Genomic DNA, 18,865 nt, shown 5'->3' with positions numbered 1-18,865 from the left:
CTAAAACGTGTCTACAATCTGGTGCGTTTTTTCAGCAGATTTCTCGTGTCTGAATACCTATTTTACATTTTACGATGAAAACCTTGTTTGTTTGATTGCGATGACAGAAAAAGTGTGATTGATTCGAGTTAAATGAAACGTCGTCTTGATGGGAATTCTGATTTTTATTTTAATAATTTTTATAAAATTATAAAAAATTGTTCGAATGGATTCTTGTCTTGAGGCAATTCATAACTGATTGCTACCCTAAGTTAAGATTTCATCGATGATTCTGTCGAGTTAATGTATTTCATGATTTCCAGCTGATTTCTGCAATCTATAGTCAACTCGACGCCATTTTGTACGATATTGATGGCAATTAGGACCATGGCATCGATACCATTCTTCCTTTTGTACACATCTATGGCTCTTTCTATAGGTATTTCGATGTTTTCAGATTGATATTTCAATAAGATTATACCCAGCTTGTTTTCAACATTGAAAATAATATGGGTACCGTCCGTCAATGAATCTAGTATCTCTGCAGATACATTAAAAGTGCCATTTTTCAGCAAAGATGCGTAAATAACCGCTTGAAACATGACTTCGGCGGGCTCCTCGCAGTAAGAATATTCGCTCGCTTCGACCAACTGTATATTTTCAAAAGGTTCGGCCAAAATATCTTGTATTTTTTGCGCCATTGATGTAACAGCATCTGGATTTTGGGTTATTTGAAGCACTTCTGAAAAACATTCTGCGATGGTTTCGATTCTGATACCTTTTTTATCGTAAAAATCTAACAACTGGTTGAAGAAAATCTCTTTGACTTGCTCATTTGGTAAAATATACTTGGCTTCGTGTTCCTGATAAGTTAAACATGTCAGCAAGCCTTGTTCGAATAAAAAAGTCATCAAGGTATCTACGTGATCGGTGTGGATCTTTGGATAGTTGATTTTTAGTAAATCAAAAACAAATGAAAAATGATGAAAGCGTTTGAAATGAAAAGTAACCGGATTACCTAAAAATAATTGAGAGATTTTTTCCAAATATGGAGGTATGCCTAAGAATCTACCGATAAAAGTCTCGTGTTCTTGAATTTGCCAATACGTTTTTGGTGCTGGAAATTGTGCTGAGTTGTTGACAGACTGAAAATACTTGACGATTGAGCTGGGATGGTATAAGTTGTGACGTTTGAAATTAGTCTTATAACCATTGAAATGGTTTTGTAAAACGGTGATCATTGTTTTATTGCAATGATACCTCTTGCACAGTTTTTCCACCTCTTTCTGAGTGAATCCGAAAAACGGTGCGAATTTACTCTCTTCTAGAAATCTATGAGTATAAACGAGTACTTCTTGTATACTGGCATCGCTGATACTGAATAGTAGACCACTTACACCTGCCAGAAGTCCATATCCTACGTATTTATTCCTCTCGTATTCGAAAATCCCATCTATGGTTAAGGAAATCAATTTAACGAAATATTTATTCGCTGTTACTTCTCTCTGCGAGTTGATGAACGCATTCATGAGGATTTTATCTAGATCGTCGATCAATACTATGACTTCTTTGTCGAAATGATTGTATAAAATTCTAGACAACACGTTTAAACTTTCCATTACTTCGGATGGTGCCAAATGTTTGTTCAACGCTTTCCGCATGAATTCAATATCAGTCTGGTTGAGTCTGGAAAATGATCGATTTTTTTCGTGGAAATCCAGCAGCCATTCGTAATCTTTGTAAGGCTGATTTATGACTTCGTTCATCATCGAGATTATATTCTCGTTTATCATTTCGTCGATACGGGCTGAACTCATGTTGATGAATATGACCGGGTAGCGAGCCAAATGACTGCTCACGATGTAATCATCCATTCCAATTTTCAAGTGTTTGAATAAGCTGTAAGCTGATGACCTTCTCCAGTGTATGGGATGGTAGTTTTGATCCAGCTCAATTTGACTGAATTTTCGAACCATGGCTAAATTCGTCGATTTACCGAAACCGTGAGGGCACATGATGTAACGATAGGGTAGACCTCCCTTCAGAAAAAGTTCGGTCAGCAGGTCTGTTTTGTCTATGAAGTATTTGCTGGTGATGAATTTCGCATCGTATTCGAAATTTTCTGCAGTGGTTTCGATGACTTTGAGGATCAGAAGGAGCACCAGCGTGATTATGGGTGGTTTCATTTCTGTCGTTCTTGTTTCTGATTTGGATCGACGAAATTGTGGTCATGAATTACCTATTATCAAATACGTACGAGTCACTGAAAACAGAGAGAACATAAGACAAATTGTCACATGAAAAATTGTAGGTATAGGTATACTTCCATAATATATATATAAATTTTTACTAAATAGTATTTTGAGATGTACCTACCTACTTTTTTGAAAATCAAAATCTTACAATTTTGTAGATAGGTACCTACTTATTTTTTGAGAGGAAAATAACTCAAGGAAAAAACGCCATCTGTTTTTTGTTTTTTTTTTTTGTCTAGAAAAACCATGAATATTTATCTCTGAAAAACACATGCTTTCTGTAAAAATGAAAAAAAATTGCAACAATTGGGATGACAAAATATCCAAAAATACGTAATCAGATGAAAATTTTATTTCAGGGGCTAATTTATTTTTCCACCTATAGCAAATTTAAAAAAATTTAAATTTGTCCCATTTTAGGGTCAGATTAAGGCAAAAAGCTTAAATTTGGTCAACATGCCTTATACATTATTTTCAACTAACCGAATCGATTGGCAAAGAGTATAGGTACCAAGTGATTTCAGAGCCACCACTGGATATTTGAATTTGTGAGTTTTGAAAAAATTATTATGGAATGTAGGCTGAAATAAAATTCAGTTCGTTGTCTTTGCGACCTTTCTAATCATTTCATGTACAATTTTTCAAAACTCTTTTCTGCCAGTTTAAATTCAAATTTTAAGAAACTTGAAAAATTCCTCGTTTATGAACGTATCCAGATGTGAAGCCAAAACTTGATTTACTGGTACCTTACCTACCCTATTTTTCACCTCAAACATTTATTGGTGATAATTTTTCACCGATATGGAGCCTTCGACAGGTTCTTGGATTTTCCACTTCCAGTTATGGAACAACTTCTATAAAATGAACCAAACAAAGTAGAATTCAGCCCAATAATTTAAATTCACAGTCTTGATCGAAATGTTCAAGAATTGTTTCTGTAGGTATAAATCCAAAATTTTCTTGAATGATTATTTTTGAAGAAAAGAATAGAAAAGGACTACCTTTATTTTGATCCTCTCCGAAAGAACTGTCAGCTGACGTATGCCCAACCTAAAAATTGAAAGGAAAATGCCCAAATTTGCATAATTCGAAAGTGACTGTGAATTTCAGTGTAATTTTTTCAGACGAACTGAAAAAGTTCACTTAAAAAGTTGCCTATCCCTAAAGTAGAAGGAGTTATGAGCAATGTACACCTATTTAAAGAATCGAATGATTTTTAAAAGTAAGTTCCTCAACATTTTTCAAACTAATCTTTTGTCAATTTTGGAGGTGAATTCGTGTGGCATTTCTCAGTAAAACATGCAAAAAATGTTGTTTTGTGAAATTCTTCTCTTTGGAAATTGAAGGATCTGTTGACGAAAATTATAGAAATGGAGCACCCTTGGAAAATTCATTTGTCCACAGTTCTTTCAATTTCAGAGGTAGATTATTTTTTACCGTGGTCTAAAATGGGATTTTCAAGAGAGCCTTCAATGGGTTTATCAATTTTTTAGTTTTCCCAAAAAATAAATTTCAATTGGATTTCCACCTTTGGAAACAATTTCTGAAAATTTGATTAGTTTTAGAAGTCACAAAGATTATCAATTCAAGTTCATAAATGAACTTCATTTTGGTTATTTTTTTGGCAATTTTTCCAAAATGGGAAAATACCAAAATCTGTCGGATGCATCAGAAAGACTCGAAACCGCCATCAATCGATTTTGGTGATAAAAAATAAAGCATGAACCAAATTTTAACATTCTACCTCAATTTGATCCATTTTTCAATTTTTCATTTTGATTTAGAAAAAATAATGGCATTTGAATTTCAGGTTCCTTTTGAAAATAGTCTTTTAAAAAGCAATGTCACCCCGTCAATTAAGATCATCTTCAGTCCCCCCCCCCCGGACTCGATTAGGGAGCTCGATGGAGAAGCTTATAAAAAGGCTCGTTTGAAAATTAAAAAAAATACTGCAAGTACCTACACTTTTTCTGGATATACTTAACTAAGAGCGAAAAATCGTATGACAGGCGTGTCCTTTTGTAATATTTTAGACTGAATAAACTGATGTTTATACATTTGAAAATAAATAAAATTTTGATGCCTACCATATTTTTAACCAAGTCCACGAAAATTTCCGGTAATCCATTTGTGATATTCGTTAAGTATGTGAAGATATTTATCGTAGTCCAATCTATAAATCTTTATCATTTCATCGACTCACAGCGAATGCTTGAAATTCACGATAGTCCACTAAATTTTTGATTATCAGTTTGATTTTAATTCTTGCAAATTCATCTCGACCTTGAAACATGCAAGTAAGCGAAATATAAAATCAATAATTATTTGCTCGCATCGGGAAAAAAAATATACTTAGGTACACAATTACACATACAGGTGCACACGCCTGTGAAAATTTTCGAAGAGCACTAACTGTAAGATCAATTCATTTGACATGTCACGCTACACCTGTCACAATTACTTTCACGCGTAATACTTGAAGTTTCGTTCAAAAGCCAAAACCTCGCCGCGTTCCAATAAAATAATGGCTTTTAACAACTTACAACAGAACTGCCCAGCTGCGAAAAATTATTCATCAAATTGACCGCCCAAAATTTGTACAAGGTATTTGCGCTCGTTTATAACACCGCACTTGATAATTAGAACGATAAACTCGACGTTTAACCATGTGCCAGCTAAATGAAATAAAGAAAAAATAAATACATAAGAAAAACGTGTCCTCAATCTGTTATTATAACACAATAATTACCGCCTTTTACCGAGAATACCTAATTTTCCAATCACGCGATTTTGTTTGGTAAGGTAGGTACCCTACCTATGCATGGGCATTGGGCAAGTACAGTGGGTACACGTACTTTTACGAGTGTTTTAATGAAAATCGCATAAACGAGTTGTTTTCTTCGAAGGGAAGGGATCATGTCTGCTTAAAATATGAAAACGAATTTCACTTTTATGTAGGATCTTGTTTAATGTAATTTTTAATGATTTTGTCGAAGTAGGTGAAGTATACAGGAAACGAAAAAATTGAATACCTACCTAAGTCAATCTCATATCACATCTGTACGTATAGTCAATTATAAAAACTGATTAAAAGTTTTTGATTTTGATACAAAATAAGATATGTTTGTAGGCACTCCATTAAATAGAAGTAGGTACATATAGCCTTAGTCAAAAACAGTTCGGGTTCAATGGTTACGTGGTATACCACAATTTTCCTAATTTTCTTCCCATAGTTGATTACTTTAACCGTGAAACTCGAATGTAAATTTGAACAAAGACCTTTAATGATTAAGTGTACTTTACGAGCTCCGCTAATTTTGAAACTAGCTTTATCGTCTAATAGGTAGATACTTAATCTTCGAGCGATATTTATTTTTCAATCTAGGTTTTTTTTTACGTTCTTGATTCCTATTTAGATAACGTTTCTTTCTACCATAGCTAATCTAGAACGTACATATTCGGACATTTCTCATTGATAATTGGGTTTGATTTTTAATACGAGAAAATTTTATAGAATTGGGTCAGAATTTGTGAAAAATTGTACTACTTATATTTTAATACGAAACTTGCAGCAGTCTGCTTCTTCCCCTCCTCACCCCTCCCTCCGCTCTCCCCTCTTTCATTCAGAACGAGAAATTGTAAAAATCATACTGTATTATTTTAATTTGATTTTTTTGCAGAAAAATTATGTGAAAGTGATGAAATAGGTACGCGTACCTACTTGATTAAAAAGCTATTGAAATGATGAATAATGGTTCAAAACGTGATACGTATTTATATTGTATTTATAAGAATTCTTCAAAAATGAATTTGAAAAGTGATTGAAAATGTTGTAAAATTGAGGGAATCATTTTTCATGTACTTAACACTAAAATTGTACAATATTTTAAAATAATTGTTGTAAAAATGTTCAGTTTTGATGGTAATTATTTCAAATTAATAGATACCTACTAAGCAATTTTTTTTGCACTTTAAGCAAATAAGGTGATCGATCATCACCCTCCTCAATTGCAATTTGTTAAATTGAAAAAGAATTAATCGATTTTCAGGTTGCATTACTCTCTCGAAAGCATTTAAATTAACCCCTAGAAACGAGGGCGTAAAAATCTTGGCAATTATACACGCTTGCTTAGTATAAAAAATGTAAAAATTTTAAAAGAAGAAACCATCATAAACACACAAAAATTTAAAAATTAAAATTGTTAACATTTTTTCTAACAAATCTTGGTAAAACTCCAAAAAAAAAAATAAAAATGAAAAAATGCAGTGGCGTAGCCAAGGGGGGCGAAGGGGGCCATGGCCCTCCCCTTGCGAGCAAAAATTTGAAAGAAAACATGCAAAAATGGGCTTTTTTTGTTGTTTGGACCCATTTTTTCTAAAACATTTTGCTCTCGCTTCGCTCGAGCAGTAATTTTGCCTTCATTTTCATGAAATCACCATACATCACGATAGGTTTCCAGAAAATTACCCCTCATTTCGATTTTTTATGCCTAAAAATCTGGTTTTGCCCCCTCCTTGAGAAAATCCTGGCTACGCCACTGAAAAAATGAAATGCCAATATTGGAAGTTTTTTTTTAGATCGTAGGTAGGTACTCAAAAAAAAAAAAGATTTAGTAAGTATGTAATAAGTCAGAAGGTAAAAATTTCAACAAAAAATATACATATATGTATGAAAAACAAGATCTAAAAAAAAAACGGTAGAAACCTATCTATTCATATTTTTTTTACTTGGAAAATTAGGTAGGTATAAGTACCTATACTACCTATACTTATAATTTTAAAGTGACGATATTTTGTGTGGATTCAAAAAACTCTATTGGAATACCTTCATAATCGGTAAACTGAAAAAAAAACCAATAGAGAAAACCTATAAGTAAGTAAGAGCAATAAAATTTTTTTTTATTTTATTTTTTGAAAAATGAGATTTTATAGAAATACCAAGTAGGTAACTATTGGAGGAGTTTTCATTTTAGTTGGTTTTCGTTCATAAAATAACACACTTATGAAAATATCTACAGATTTGGCAAAAATTCTTGAAAAGCTTTTAGAAGAAGTATTTAGCAAGAAAGTAAAAAATCTTTTTAAAAAAAAGAAGAGGAAATTGATATTGAAAAATAAATAAAACCAAGTAAGTAAGTACAGTACATATCTGTCAAGTGTCAAAAAATACTAAAAAAAAAAACAAAAAAAAAACTGTAAAAAAATAATTTTAAAAGTGTGCAAAAAATTTAAAATTTTCAAACCACAGAAAATTGAAAAGAATGTAACTTGAAAAATGTTTTTATTTTGTCTTCAAAAATTTGACTAAATTTGGTCGAAAGCTTCACATTATTGGGCTTGAAGCTACTCAGAAAACATTTCAGCTTCGGAAGATGTCCTTGAAGGGAAGATGTGGTTTCTCCCAAAGTGAATATTTTCGAAAAAAAAATCGTGATTTTTTTTCGCTCTAGCCCTTGCTCAACCTGTTTTGGGAAAAATAGCCAAATTTTGTAAGATGGATTTGAAATTTTTCGTGGACTTGGTCCATTACCGTTCAACTCCAAGACCTGCACTTTTAGGTTTCTACTGAGCGGCTGAAAATTTGAAAATTGCTTATTCTAATCACTATTGCCAATTTAAAAAAATCGAAAGAATTTGATAGGTAATTTTTTTCCCGAGTAGATTTTTTCAATTTTTAAAACTGATCTAAGATTTTGACGGTAATGTCCTAGGTCAACGCAGAATCTCAAATACCTATCATATTTTAAAACTGAGAAATTTTTCTCAAAGCAGGCTGGATAAGGAATAGAGCGAACCCTCATTTTTTTTTAAAACTCCCCATCTTTAAGGAACCATATTTCCCCTCCAGGGTTGGATTTTTTCTATGTGACATTAAAATTGAAATGAAGATTCCCACTGAATCAAGTCAAAATCTCCCAACATTTTTTTTCTCACGACCCACCTACTTAATTGTAGTATTTATAGTGAAAAATCGAGCCATTTTAAAACACACTTAAATAATTAGACATCTTACCAACTCATTAATTAGATGAATGATAGGCAAATAAAAAATGTATCATTGATGAAAAATTTACTTCATTTTTTACGAAGAGAGCCAAGTGTGGGATGAGAGATGGGACAATTTGGGCAGGGTGGATAAAAATCTATCCAAAGTATTTGAAGAAAAATTTCTTGGAAAAATTCTTCATAAAAAAATAACACACTGTCTCGTATAGCGTTCTTTGACACCATCCCAACATATTTTCTTGATCGAATTACATACTACTCGTTTCCAAAACCGATGGGAAAATGTTTGCGAAAAAAACACCTGTCATTTCCCCCACGTCACGCAACACAAATTAGTCAATCAGTTCACTTTCACCATTATATCCGCAGGGGAATCCTTATCATCGTCCAAATGACGTAATCCTCATACACCGCTGCAGTATCGTCCCTTCTCAATTCTCCTCCTGAATGAATCGATCGGTTCTCGATTACAACTGGTCCACTAGCGACGAACCCTTTGAGCGCCAGCGCGTATTCTCGACGCGGCGCAGATCCCGTTGTAGGGGCAGGAAAACGCAACCTTATCTACGTGAACGACTTTCACCTTGTCAACGTGGTTGCCGAGACTACGTCTGCTGACTACTTTGAATAGCAAATTATTTAAATCACTCGCCGGGTCGAGAACGACACGATGAAAAACGTTTTTTAAAAAAAATAGATACATACACTGGCACGTAAATACATCGGGTATATATGAATACGCATGCGTTGCTCATATATTCAGAAGGTTATCATTTGCGTCATTTTTTTCAATGCTATAGCGTCACTTGAAGAGTAAACACACCACTTTTTCGTCGACATTGCGAAAGAACGTATACAGCTATATCACTTTCGTCCAAGTCCCCCGTAAAGCTGATAATGATAAAAAAAATGCGTCATTTTATGCTCCTCAGTACGTGTGTCGATTATCATGACGATACGTTGCTGAAAAACGAGTTCTATCTGTCTCTCAATTTGCACGTTGATTTCGAATTTTGATTTTGGCAAAACTGACTGAAATTGCATTATAGATTTGGTGATTTGTGTACACGTGTTGATCGTTTTGTCTAGTCGAATTTCACCAGCGAAGAGAGTAGACCTATAGTCGAAATGGTTCAAAGTGATTTATATTGTGATGTTTTTGTGACGTTTGCATTGTCTATTTTTTTGCTGACTAAGCAGGGTAATTCACCCGGATGATCCCTGCCATTGGCTTATCGAAGTATCGATGATTCTTCGTCGCATCTTTATCATAATAGGTATTTTACTCTATTATACCTAGGTATGCTTACCAAGTTCTTATACATCTGTATGGTACCGAGAAACTATTTAGAAAATTGGGGGAATTTACGTGAAAAAAATTTCAATCGAAATCCACTCGAAATTATTTGAAAAAATTGTTTTAAAATTTTCGATACTTCGAATCGATAATATTTTTCGAAGTATTTAGCCGCGTCGTTATCTTACGTGTAAGTAGAATTATCTAAGTGTTGAAACCGTACTCCCATAAAGTACTTAAATTTTATCAACCAAATACGAATTTTTATCACTAATTTATTTATTAGGTTCCCGATGATAGAGGAAACTCTAGTACGAAATTTTCAGTCTGTTTTTACCCGTCTGACGTGCTCGGTGTTTTGAATATCCACTCACATTCATCTATTCTTGGTAAGTAACTCCTTAAATGTTTATGATTTTTTTTTTAAATTGATGATCGTGTTTTTTTTTAAAAAGTGTTTCTGTTGTATTTATTTATTGTAAACGTAAACAAAAGACATTAACGCGTTGTCGTCGTTGTATTTTGCAGCGTCATTAACTGTCAAGTCGAGGAACGCGTTTAGATTTCTTTGAATTTGTCTTTTTCTGCTTTGCTGCCGCGTTGTGCATTTTTAATAGGCCGACAGCAAAGTGAAAAAGACCGATTCATAGTTATGGGATCATCGTAATAATGCCAGAAGAGTATTTTTCCTCTTTTAATAATATTTGCTTTCGTGTACTCGACAGTATTTTAAGATTAAATTGAATTTTTTTTTAGACGTGTCAAGATTTTAAAGACTTATTTTGATTTTTTATTGTTAAATTTAGATAAGAATTCGAATTTTTTTTTTCATCGTCTTTGTATAAATAGACATTATTTTGGTTCGTATTTTAAGCTTGGTAAAGAAAACTTCTCATCGTGAATACGATAAAAAAATTTCAATTACTGATAAACCTTTTGACGTATTTAATTACCAAAATTACAGCCAATTCATCGAGTTATCTAGTCTTGTAATTTTACGCAAAAAAATAATACTTAATAGAACGCCACGTTGTTCGAATATAAAATTACTTGCATATTTAAAATGTATTTTGCGAATGACATTTTTTCGTTGGTAATGCGACGAATAGATTTCTCAAAATTATTTTGTTGACGTACATTTTGGTTAGAAAAATATAACAACATTATTTAATAGGTTTTTTCACAGTTTTACTGTTGTTTCTCTCTTCACTCCGTGTTCCTTTTTAAAATTCATGTAAAACGAAAATTTGTTTATATTATTGTAATCATTCCAAGTGGATCACGTAAAATTACCAATCGTAAATCTTTTTCTCGCTTTTCCTCAGTTTTCACCTGTGTTTTTCGACTCGTTTCTCTTCCTCTTACTCTCCTCCAGGCTCGACCTTTGTGTTTACCGAATTAATTATTTAGTTGCTACGTCTGCGTTATTTATACTTTTAGATTTAAGTGCAGTGAACTTGTACTAGAAAATGTCTCGATCAAGATAGCTTTAATTGCAACAGTAATTTTAATTCTAAGCATTAGATCGAACGATTGTGAAATACTCGTACGTACGACCTTACACGGTTGTTTTTATGTACCTACCTTACCTACATAAAAGAAAGAATGGCTGTTTGAAAATTTGGCCAGTATTTTAACTTGAACTAGAATTATTACTAGATTGGTATTTTTTTATCTGATTTAAAAACATTTCAATAATATAAATTGAACGGAATTTCGATTTGGAAAATTTAATCAATTTTTCATTAGCAAATATCATCGAATTGATTATTAAAATTAAATTTGATAGAAATTTAGGTAGGTAAGTATTATTAAAATTCATACAGAGTCGAGATATTAGATTATTTTTTATGTTAATTTCACCATTTATAACTTTGTATTATGAATAAAGCGATTATTGAGGATGGATTTAGGATTTTTAATGGAAATAGATTTTGGAATTTTTTCTTAATTTTTTTTTTATATAATACTAACCTAGATATCTTCAAGAATTTTCACAGCGTCAGAAAAATAGATAATAAGTGTAATTGAAAAATCCATTTCAAATCAATATTTTATTATTACTTTTTCACGATGATAAAATTGTTTAAATATTTAGATAGGTATCACTAATGTTCCTTTTTGCAGATAATATGAATGAATTTAAATGATTTACAAAAAAAAAAAATTAAATCCACGATCTAACTCTGATTCTAGGATTACATGTAGATAAGTTCAGGTAGTTGTCGTGTTGCATTGTATTCATATTAATGAGAGGTATTGTTTTCAACTTGAAACAATATTCAAATCAGCAGATTCGTAAGTCAATGTTGCAATCATTTCTACGGAACCAGTTAGATAATTTATTTCTTGAGCTAACGTCACAGCAAATTTTTTTATTAAAGTTGCATTTTAAAATGTTCCACGCTATTGAAGTTTTTTTTTATGTGTATATTTTACTCAACTACGTGGCATCGCATAAGTATAGATATAGGTAGAGCTTTTTTTTTTTATTGAGTCATTCTATGATAAAAAATAAGTACCTAGTCGTCGTTTAGAATTTTACATTGGTTCTTATTTAGATAGGTTGTTGTTCGTAGTATCGTTTGAATGGTGATTTCTTACCTGGATCCAATTTTTGAAAATAAATTACTTTAAGCAGATAATTTTACGAGGAATCCAAAGAAAATTGTTTATTTCAATGCCATTGCCAAGTACAAAGTAAATAATTCATGGTGAGTATTTTTGGGATATTTTTATTGGGTTTGGAAACGTGGCTAAATTGGTTAAAGGTGGTAAATGGTGCACTTGAAGGCCAAGAATAATGCACCTTCCTCACCAAATGTACTATTGACTGAAAAATTCTAAACTAAAAATTTTTCTCAACCTAGAAAAACGATTTTTTGGATAAAATAAGGCTCTTAAAAAAAGTGAAGGGAATCAAAATTGTGAAGCAAGGAACTTCCATTCAAAAGAGTGAGGTTCAATTTCTTCTAGAAAGAATTTTTTTTGAGATAATGAGACCTGAAGTTGAAACTTTCAAGTTGAATCAGTTGTTCGCGATATAATTTGGATTTTTTATTTTGCTCGTATTGTTTTTTTCAACGCTAAAAATCGGTTTTTGATTTAAACTAACGAGGGGAGTGCTTTAAACAGTAAAAAAATTTGAACAAGTACCTAAAAGATCAATCAAAGAGCATCCGAAAATACATCTCAGGCCAAATTACAGAGGTTGAACTTCGTGTATAAATGTTTAATGAATTTTTTAAAATTTCAAATTTGGCTCATAAATAAAAATTGATAAAATTGAAATAATTAGTCGAAATTTAGTTTGTACACTAGATATTTTCAACATCGCGAATCGATTGATGGCGGTTTCAAGTCATCTTTTTGGAGCCTCCAGAGATTTCTGTTTTCTGTGTTTTTTTTTTTAATTTTGGAAAAACTGTCACGCAAAATCTTGGATACATGAAGTGACTCTCATTCAAATGTATTCTGAGAGTGAAAAAAATGGGAATTTTTAGAAAAGCAGAGGAGTGAAAATTATTGATCAATGCGATCATTTACTTTGATTAAATCTTCTTATCTACCTATCGCCTAAGTTCATCTACTTCGTATTTAATTCATAAAAATTTAAGTTAAAGTTTTTTCCAGGGTGATAAAAGCGAACTTCATTTTTTTTTAATTTTGAAAGAGATTTGGAACTGAAAAGAAGATCTTTTCGCTGAATCAGAGATTTTATAGGTAGTCTAGTACTTTTTTTTATACCATTTTTGGACTCAGCAAAAAAAAAATTGAACAAACATCCAAAAATACACACACGGGCCTTTCAGTCATAAATTTAATTTTTCAAATTTTTCAATTTTCTATAAAATTGTCTCCAGAATTTTTTTAAAAGGAAAAATTCAATGCAGGAGCATAAAAACTGAAATGTGGTCTGTCTATATTCAGTTTATGATCTTCAAACTCGAATTCTCTTCCACAAGTAGGTAATATTTGAACAAAATTTTAGTGTTTTCACATATTCGTGTCGTCAGATGGATTTCAAACTTTTTGTGCGTACGTGCTTATAATTATTTCCACTCCTCGTATTACTCATTTCATCGAGATCTACTAGTACACGATTAGGAGAATAATTAGTCACTTCCGTTTAGTATCATCCTGCATCAAAATCCATCTGGCGATCATTCATATGCGAAAATCCCCAACGAATCCGAGTATCTTATCATCATGATAAACTTTTCGTTATAATCTCGTCTTAATCATACGAACGAACGTATTAACCACCAGTAAAACACACGATTCGTTATTCAAACGACCATAAATATTTTATTACAAATTAACAACATAATTACATATTATCAATTATAACACATCGGTTTTCAAAAAGAAGAAAAAAGAGAAAAAAAACTGTGGTTAATTTATAATTAATACAACAAGAAATTTTCTTTTATCACAATAATACATATAAACAATTTATAATACATGGAAACATTTTTTCTATACACATTACAAATTAACAAACACAACAATGTACATGATAAAAATGGTAGGGTGGGCGGAATGTTATAAACAATACGCGGGTACTTACAGAATAAAAATTTATATTTGATAAATTAAAAATTCCATTAAAAAAATCATTTATCGACTCCATGTCGTTTGTACGTCGAGATCTCACTATAATTAAAAAAATATTTTTCTTTTTTTTTACACACACGTTTCGTCGTTATTTTTCCAAAATACGCGCGAAAAAAATAACGGTAATAAATAAGTTACAAAAAATATAACAATAAATAGATTCATTACAAAAGAGAAGAAAAAAAATATCGTAATAATAACATTCAGGTAAAATGATAATAAATTTTCATAAAAATGTAAATTTTTCGTCATAATGAACAATTTAGTAGGCATGCTAACCTACGTAAAATAATGTCAACATTCCACTCGATCGAGATAAAAAAAAATAACTAGTTATACGTTTCGAGAGGAAAATAAAAAATAAAGAAGACTTTTGATTCGGTAGAATTGTTTCCTTCTCGGTTACATTATTTTGTTTTCGTGTAAGTGGCCGGACCGAGGATTCGTATTTTTAAATGCAACTCGAATTTTAAAAATTTTACACATGAGATCATGAATAATCAAAATAATTTTTAAAAAAATTTGGTCCTTTCAAAAGTCTTCTTTCGTAACAAAAATTAAAACGAAATCAACGTTAAATGCAAGAGAGGGAAAACAACGAATTTTTACAATACAAACATACTCGTTAGGTACTTGACGAGTTTACAAAAAACGTTTTATAAAGGTAGGTTTGATTATGTACAACTTACTAGCAGTCGTATTTAAAATTCGAAAATAAAAACAAAACACTCTCACACACACACAAACAATATATAAATCGTCAATTTTAAAAAAAAAAGTCTAATTAGATAAAATTACAAATTAACATTCGGATTTATCTTCTTCGACAAGTTTTTGAGTATCTTTACCCGAATCAACGGAAGTCGGGTCTAGTTCACGATGCCTTATATGTATTTGAGGAGAAGACTTTTGTATAATACTGGACGGAGCCAATATGGCTGACGATGGTTCTTGTATTTTATTATTAGTCACTTCTAAAGGAACTTCGTATATTCCGGCGCCATTATCGGAAATAATATTAGCGTCTACGCCGCCCAAGGCGTCGTACATAGGATTACTAAAGTCTCTGCTTTTACTAGTAAAATCGGTCATCTGTGCTACATCGAGTGGTTCCTTGAAAACAAGACAAAAATATATTAATGTGAGCTTCAAATTACTTGAATTCTTTATAACTTGAATAAAGCAATCACACTTACTCCTGTCGCCGGTCCATTGGTAAATCCGGCATTACCAAATTCTACATTGGTTCCTTGCCTGAATGAGACACTCTGTGAATTCGTCAGTCTACCGAGACCAGCTCCTTTTCCACTATAACACACAAGAAAAAATCTGTCATTGCAAATTCAACCCGAAAATTAGGCGTTTTTCATCAATATTATACTCACAATGGTCTCTTTCTTAGTACAAAGAATATTAAAATAGCTGATATCAGAACAACACCGATGACGAACGGATATAATAAATTGGATCTATTGAAAATTTGGGTAAAGGATTGTTTAGCGTGAACTTCGCAGTAAGGTCCACTGAACTGGGGAGGACACTCGCACACCAGCTGTTCTTCTTTGGTGCCTTCTTTACAAATGCCTCCATTTTCACATGAGCATACCTGAGGCGCAGCTCTAGGTTGTTCAGAAGCTAAATGAAAATAATCAAAGATTAATCATAGATGTCTAGAAATTTCTTAATTTTAGAGGAGAAAAGGCAGTCCGATGGGTTACCTGCGTCACAGAACACTTCACTGATACCAGTTCTTGGTTTAGAGTTGTCTGGGCAAGCGCAAGACATACCACCGGGGATGATTAGACATAGATGAGAGCAAGGACTATTTTTACATGGATTTGATAAAGATGTGTTGTATTTCGAAGCATGATAAGCTAAAAAAAAAAATGAATACGATTTAGTTTTAAATGCATATTGATATTTAGGTGAGTGAATAGGGAAGGGGATCAAGTTGGAAGAATTCTTACCTTTAACGCTGGAAGGATTGACTAAATCTTTAGCTACAATGACTGGTACACCGCGACCGAATTTATCTTGTTTAATGAGCTCTCCAGTTTTACCAGCGATCCAATATAGATTATTTTCGAACACATCCAAAGATAAAGGATGTACATGAACATCTGTAAAAAAAAAAAATCATAATATTATGACACAATTTAAAAATATTGAGAATTATGGCAAAAAAGCTAAACAAATTCTGCAACGAACCTCTTAATACGACTAATCTATTGGTTCCATCGGGTTTAATAGACTCAATGGTGTTCATTTTGGCATCGACCCAGTACAACGTATGATCCATTCCATAATCAATGGTCAATCCGGTAGGAGTTCTCAGTCTTTCACTCAACAGCGTTCTTTGTTTGCTGCCATCTAACCAAGCAGTTTCTATGCTGGGAGATTCTCCAATATCAGTCCAAAACATTTTACCTAATTGAGGATCGACGGCGATAGACGATGGAAGATCTAAATCTGAAAGCAGAATTTGTTCATTAGAATACATTGGATCACATTGTTTATGAGTCTAAAAAGGTCGCTTTTAAGGTGGCGTAGGGTGAGAGGGTTGAGTAATGCCACAAATACTGAATTAACATTGACATAAAAACTGAAAAAAATGACTTTGAAAAAAAAAACAACTTTCGAGGATTAGGGTGTTTTAAAAAGGAATAACAAATAAAGTGAATAAATTTTATTCTATAACATTGCCTGCAAAGATTTAATCTGTATAATTTTTTAAGTTAAAATTAATCAAATTTTGCAAAACTTTTTATTCCTATGGCAATTTTCCTCTAAATTAACCTAGGTACAAGTAATTTTGCTACACTTTTTCAATCAAAATTTTAGTCTCGAACCAAGATTAATTTTTTGAATCTTCATTGTGTCTTCAAAAATGTACCTTATCTAATTTCATGTGATTTTATGCAACAGATCAGACCATCTTTATTTTTATATTTGATTCATTCGACACTTGGAATTTTTTCAAGACAATTTTTACTTAAATTTACCCACAATTTTACTCTATTAATCTACAAATAATTTTGTTGCACTTTTTTCAACTAAAATTTTAGTCACGAGCCACAGTTTTTTTAAAAATTTTTATTAGGTTAAAGTTTATTTAAAGTAAATTAGACAATATTTTTAAAAAACTGCTCAAATTTTTCATTTTCAAGGTTTTCACATGTGCAGTTTTGAATTTCACAAATTTTAACGCAAAGAAAAATTATGGGGAAGAGAGGATGTGTGATAAAATCGCAACAATCTTCAATTTTTGTAAATTTTACGATCACATTCATTTTTCCTGTTTTAATATGAAAGTTGGAGCGTCTTCCACTCCTTTACTTGATCCTGTCTCAACTTGAAAGAAATTGTCAAATTTTCAAATTTTCATAAAAAGAAATTGTGTTTATGAATTTTTTTAAATTTTTGTACTTTTTTTATCAACATTTTATGACAGGCAGGTGCGCAGATACTCATATTAATGACGGAGAACTAATAAAAAAAATATAAAAAATTTAGAAAATGGAAAAAATGCAAATTTTTTCGAATTTTCATTGAAATTCCTAATTAGAAAAAAAAGAACGAAATAATAAAACATTTTCGATACAAAATGATTATTCATAATCCTCGATTCCCAGGAAGCCTTGAATTGTTCAAATATGCAACCTTTTCAGCGTGGATATTAGATTCAGATTATAAACTTTTGCAGGGATTCAAAATTTGTTTCAAAAAAAAACTAATTACAATTAGGTATACTGTGAATTTAAAAAAAAAACAGATTACAATAACTTACTGGTAGTGATTAATGACCGTTTGTAACGACCATCTAACGTCGACACAACCACTCGTCCTTTCGGTTTTGACACACCGCGATCAACTTCAGTCCAGTATAAATTGCCTCCAATCCAATCGACAGCAATTCCAGTAGGTTTAGAGTTACCTAGAATAACATACACGGTCAGTTCACCAGCACAAATGTACAAATATTCGAAAATAATCAAATTATTATAATTTTACCTTTGATGTTGAGATCTTGGGCATAACCTATCTTCGCTTTACCATCTGCACCATTCACCATGTAAGATCTTTTGATTGATTTTTCATACGAGTCAGCCCAGAAGACCATTTCGTTGCTAGGATCGTAATCAATGGCTTCTATTCTGTGCTCGTTTTCGATCACTTCCAACATACGTTTGTTGTGCACCTCGAATCCTCTAATTTCTGGTCCGTTCGCGAATAATATGGTAAGCTAAAAAAAAACACACACACACGTTTTTCGAAAAAATTCTTTCCAAATGATTGACGAATTTAACACAAGTCATGAGGACTTACTTTGGGATCTACTGCTTTACATACTCCGCTGAACGAATCACTCAAAACAAAACCTTCTCTACATGAGCAGCCGTAAGTACCGTTGAAATTGGTACAAATTTGAGTACAGCGGTGGGTTCCGGTGGAACATTCATCGATATCTGTCACAAATACAAAATTCAGTCGTAACAGAAGATGAATTTGAGTAATTTAAAACCGTAATATTACTACTTACCAATACATAGTTTACTATTTTCGTGGCTGACTATGAATCCGGGGTAACATCCACAAATGTAACCGTCTGCAGCGGTTATATTGGTACAGTAATGTTCGCAGCCTCCCTTCGTAGGTTCTTTGCAAACTTCACCGTAATCTGCAAACGAAGTAAAAACTCAATACAATCATC

The 18,865-nt window shown here is 32.1% G+C and overlaps 2 protein-coding genes and 1 long non-coding RNA gene across 8 annotated transcripts in view; 1 reads left to right on the top strand and 2 right to left on the bottom strand.

Annotated features, from left to right (window-relative positions):
• On the bottom strand, positions 1-9,690 carry LOC135840106 (uncharacterized). 4 transcript variants are annotated; one of them, XM_065356453.1, is made up of 4 exons: positions 9,551-9,687; positions 4,778-4,909; positions 4,322-4,517; positions 3-2,242 (listed from the first exon to the last, which is right to left on the bottom strand). In XM_065356453.1, exon 4 carries the CDS (start codon positions 2,163-2,165, stop codon positions 252-254), a length of 1,914 nt encoding a protein of 637 aa, XP_065212525.1. In that variant the 5' UTR covers positions 2,166-2,242; positions 4,322-4,517; positions 4,778-4,909; positions 9,551-9,687; the 3' UTR covers positions 3-251. The 4 variants fall into 4 exon arrangements, with proteins under 4 accessions (XP_065212528.1, XP_065212525.1, XP_065212526.1 ...); XM_065356454.1 differs by lacking the exon at positions 4,778-4,909 and having other exon boundaries at positions 9,551-9,688; XM_065356455.1 differs by lacking the exons at positions 4,778-4,909; positions 9,551-9,687 and adding an exon at positions 4,609-4,748.
• LOC135840108 (uncharacterized) lies at positions 9,077-14,541 on the top strand. Of its 2 annotated transcripts, none has more exons than XR_010557693.1 (3): positions 9,077-9,517; positions 9,824-9,926; positions 10,066-14,541. It is a non-coding gene; the product is annotated as an uncharacterized LOC135840108 (long non-coding RNA). The 2 variants fall into 2 exon arrangements; XR_010557694.1 differs by lacking the exon at positions 9,077-9,517 and adding an exon at positions 9,588-9,727.
• The window catches only part of mgl (megalin), a 92,185-nt gene continuing 87,138 nt past the window's right edge, over positions 13,819-18,865 (bottom strand). For both annotated transcript variants that reach the window (XM_065356450.1, XM_065356451.1), the window contains 10 exons: positions 18,695-18,832; positions 18,481-18,620; positions 18,166-18,397; positions 17,942-18,088; positions 16,363-16,623; positions 16,122-16,274; positions 15,873-16,028; positions 15,540-15,789; positions 15,351-15,462; positions 13,819-15,267 (listed from right to left, as the gene is read on the bottom strand). In XM_065356450.1, coding sequence (XP_065212522.1) covers positions 14,956-15,267; positions 15,351-15,462; positions 15,540-15,789; positions 15,873-16,028; positions 16,122-16,274; positions 16,363-16,623; positions 17,942-18,088; positions 18,166-18,397; positions 18,481-18,620; positions 18,695-18,832 — 1,901 coding nt within the window. In that variant the 3' untranslated portion in view covers positions 13,819-14,955. The remainder of the gene's footprint in view (positions 15,268-15,350; positions 15,463-15,539; positions 15,790-15,872; positions 16,029-16,121; positions 16,275-16,362; positions 16,624-17,941; positions 18,089-18,165; positions 18,398-18,480; positions 18,621-18,694; positions 18,833-18,865) is intronic.

This window comes from Planococcus citri, chromosome 3, assembly GCF_950023065.1.
Source record: "Planococcus citri chromosome 3, ihPlaCitr1.1, whole genome shotgun sequence".
Classification (NCBI taxonomy): domain Eukaryota; kingdom Metazoa; phylum Arthropoda; class Insecta; order Hemiptera; family Pseudococcidae; genus Planococcus; species Planococcus citri.
Note: the sequence above shows the minus strand (reverse complement) of the source record. Positions and strands in the feature narration are given on the sequence as shown.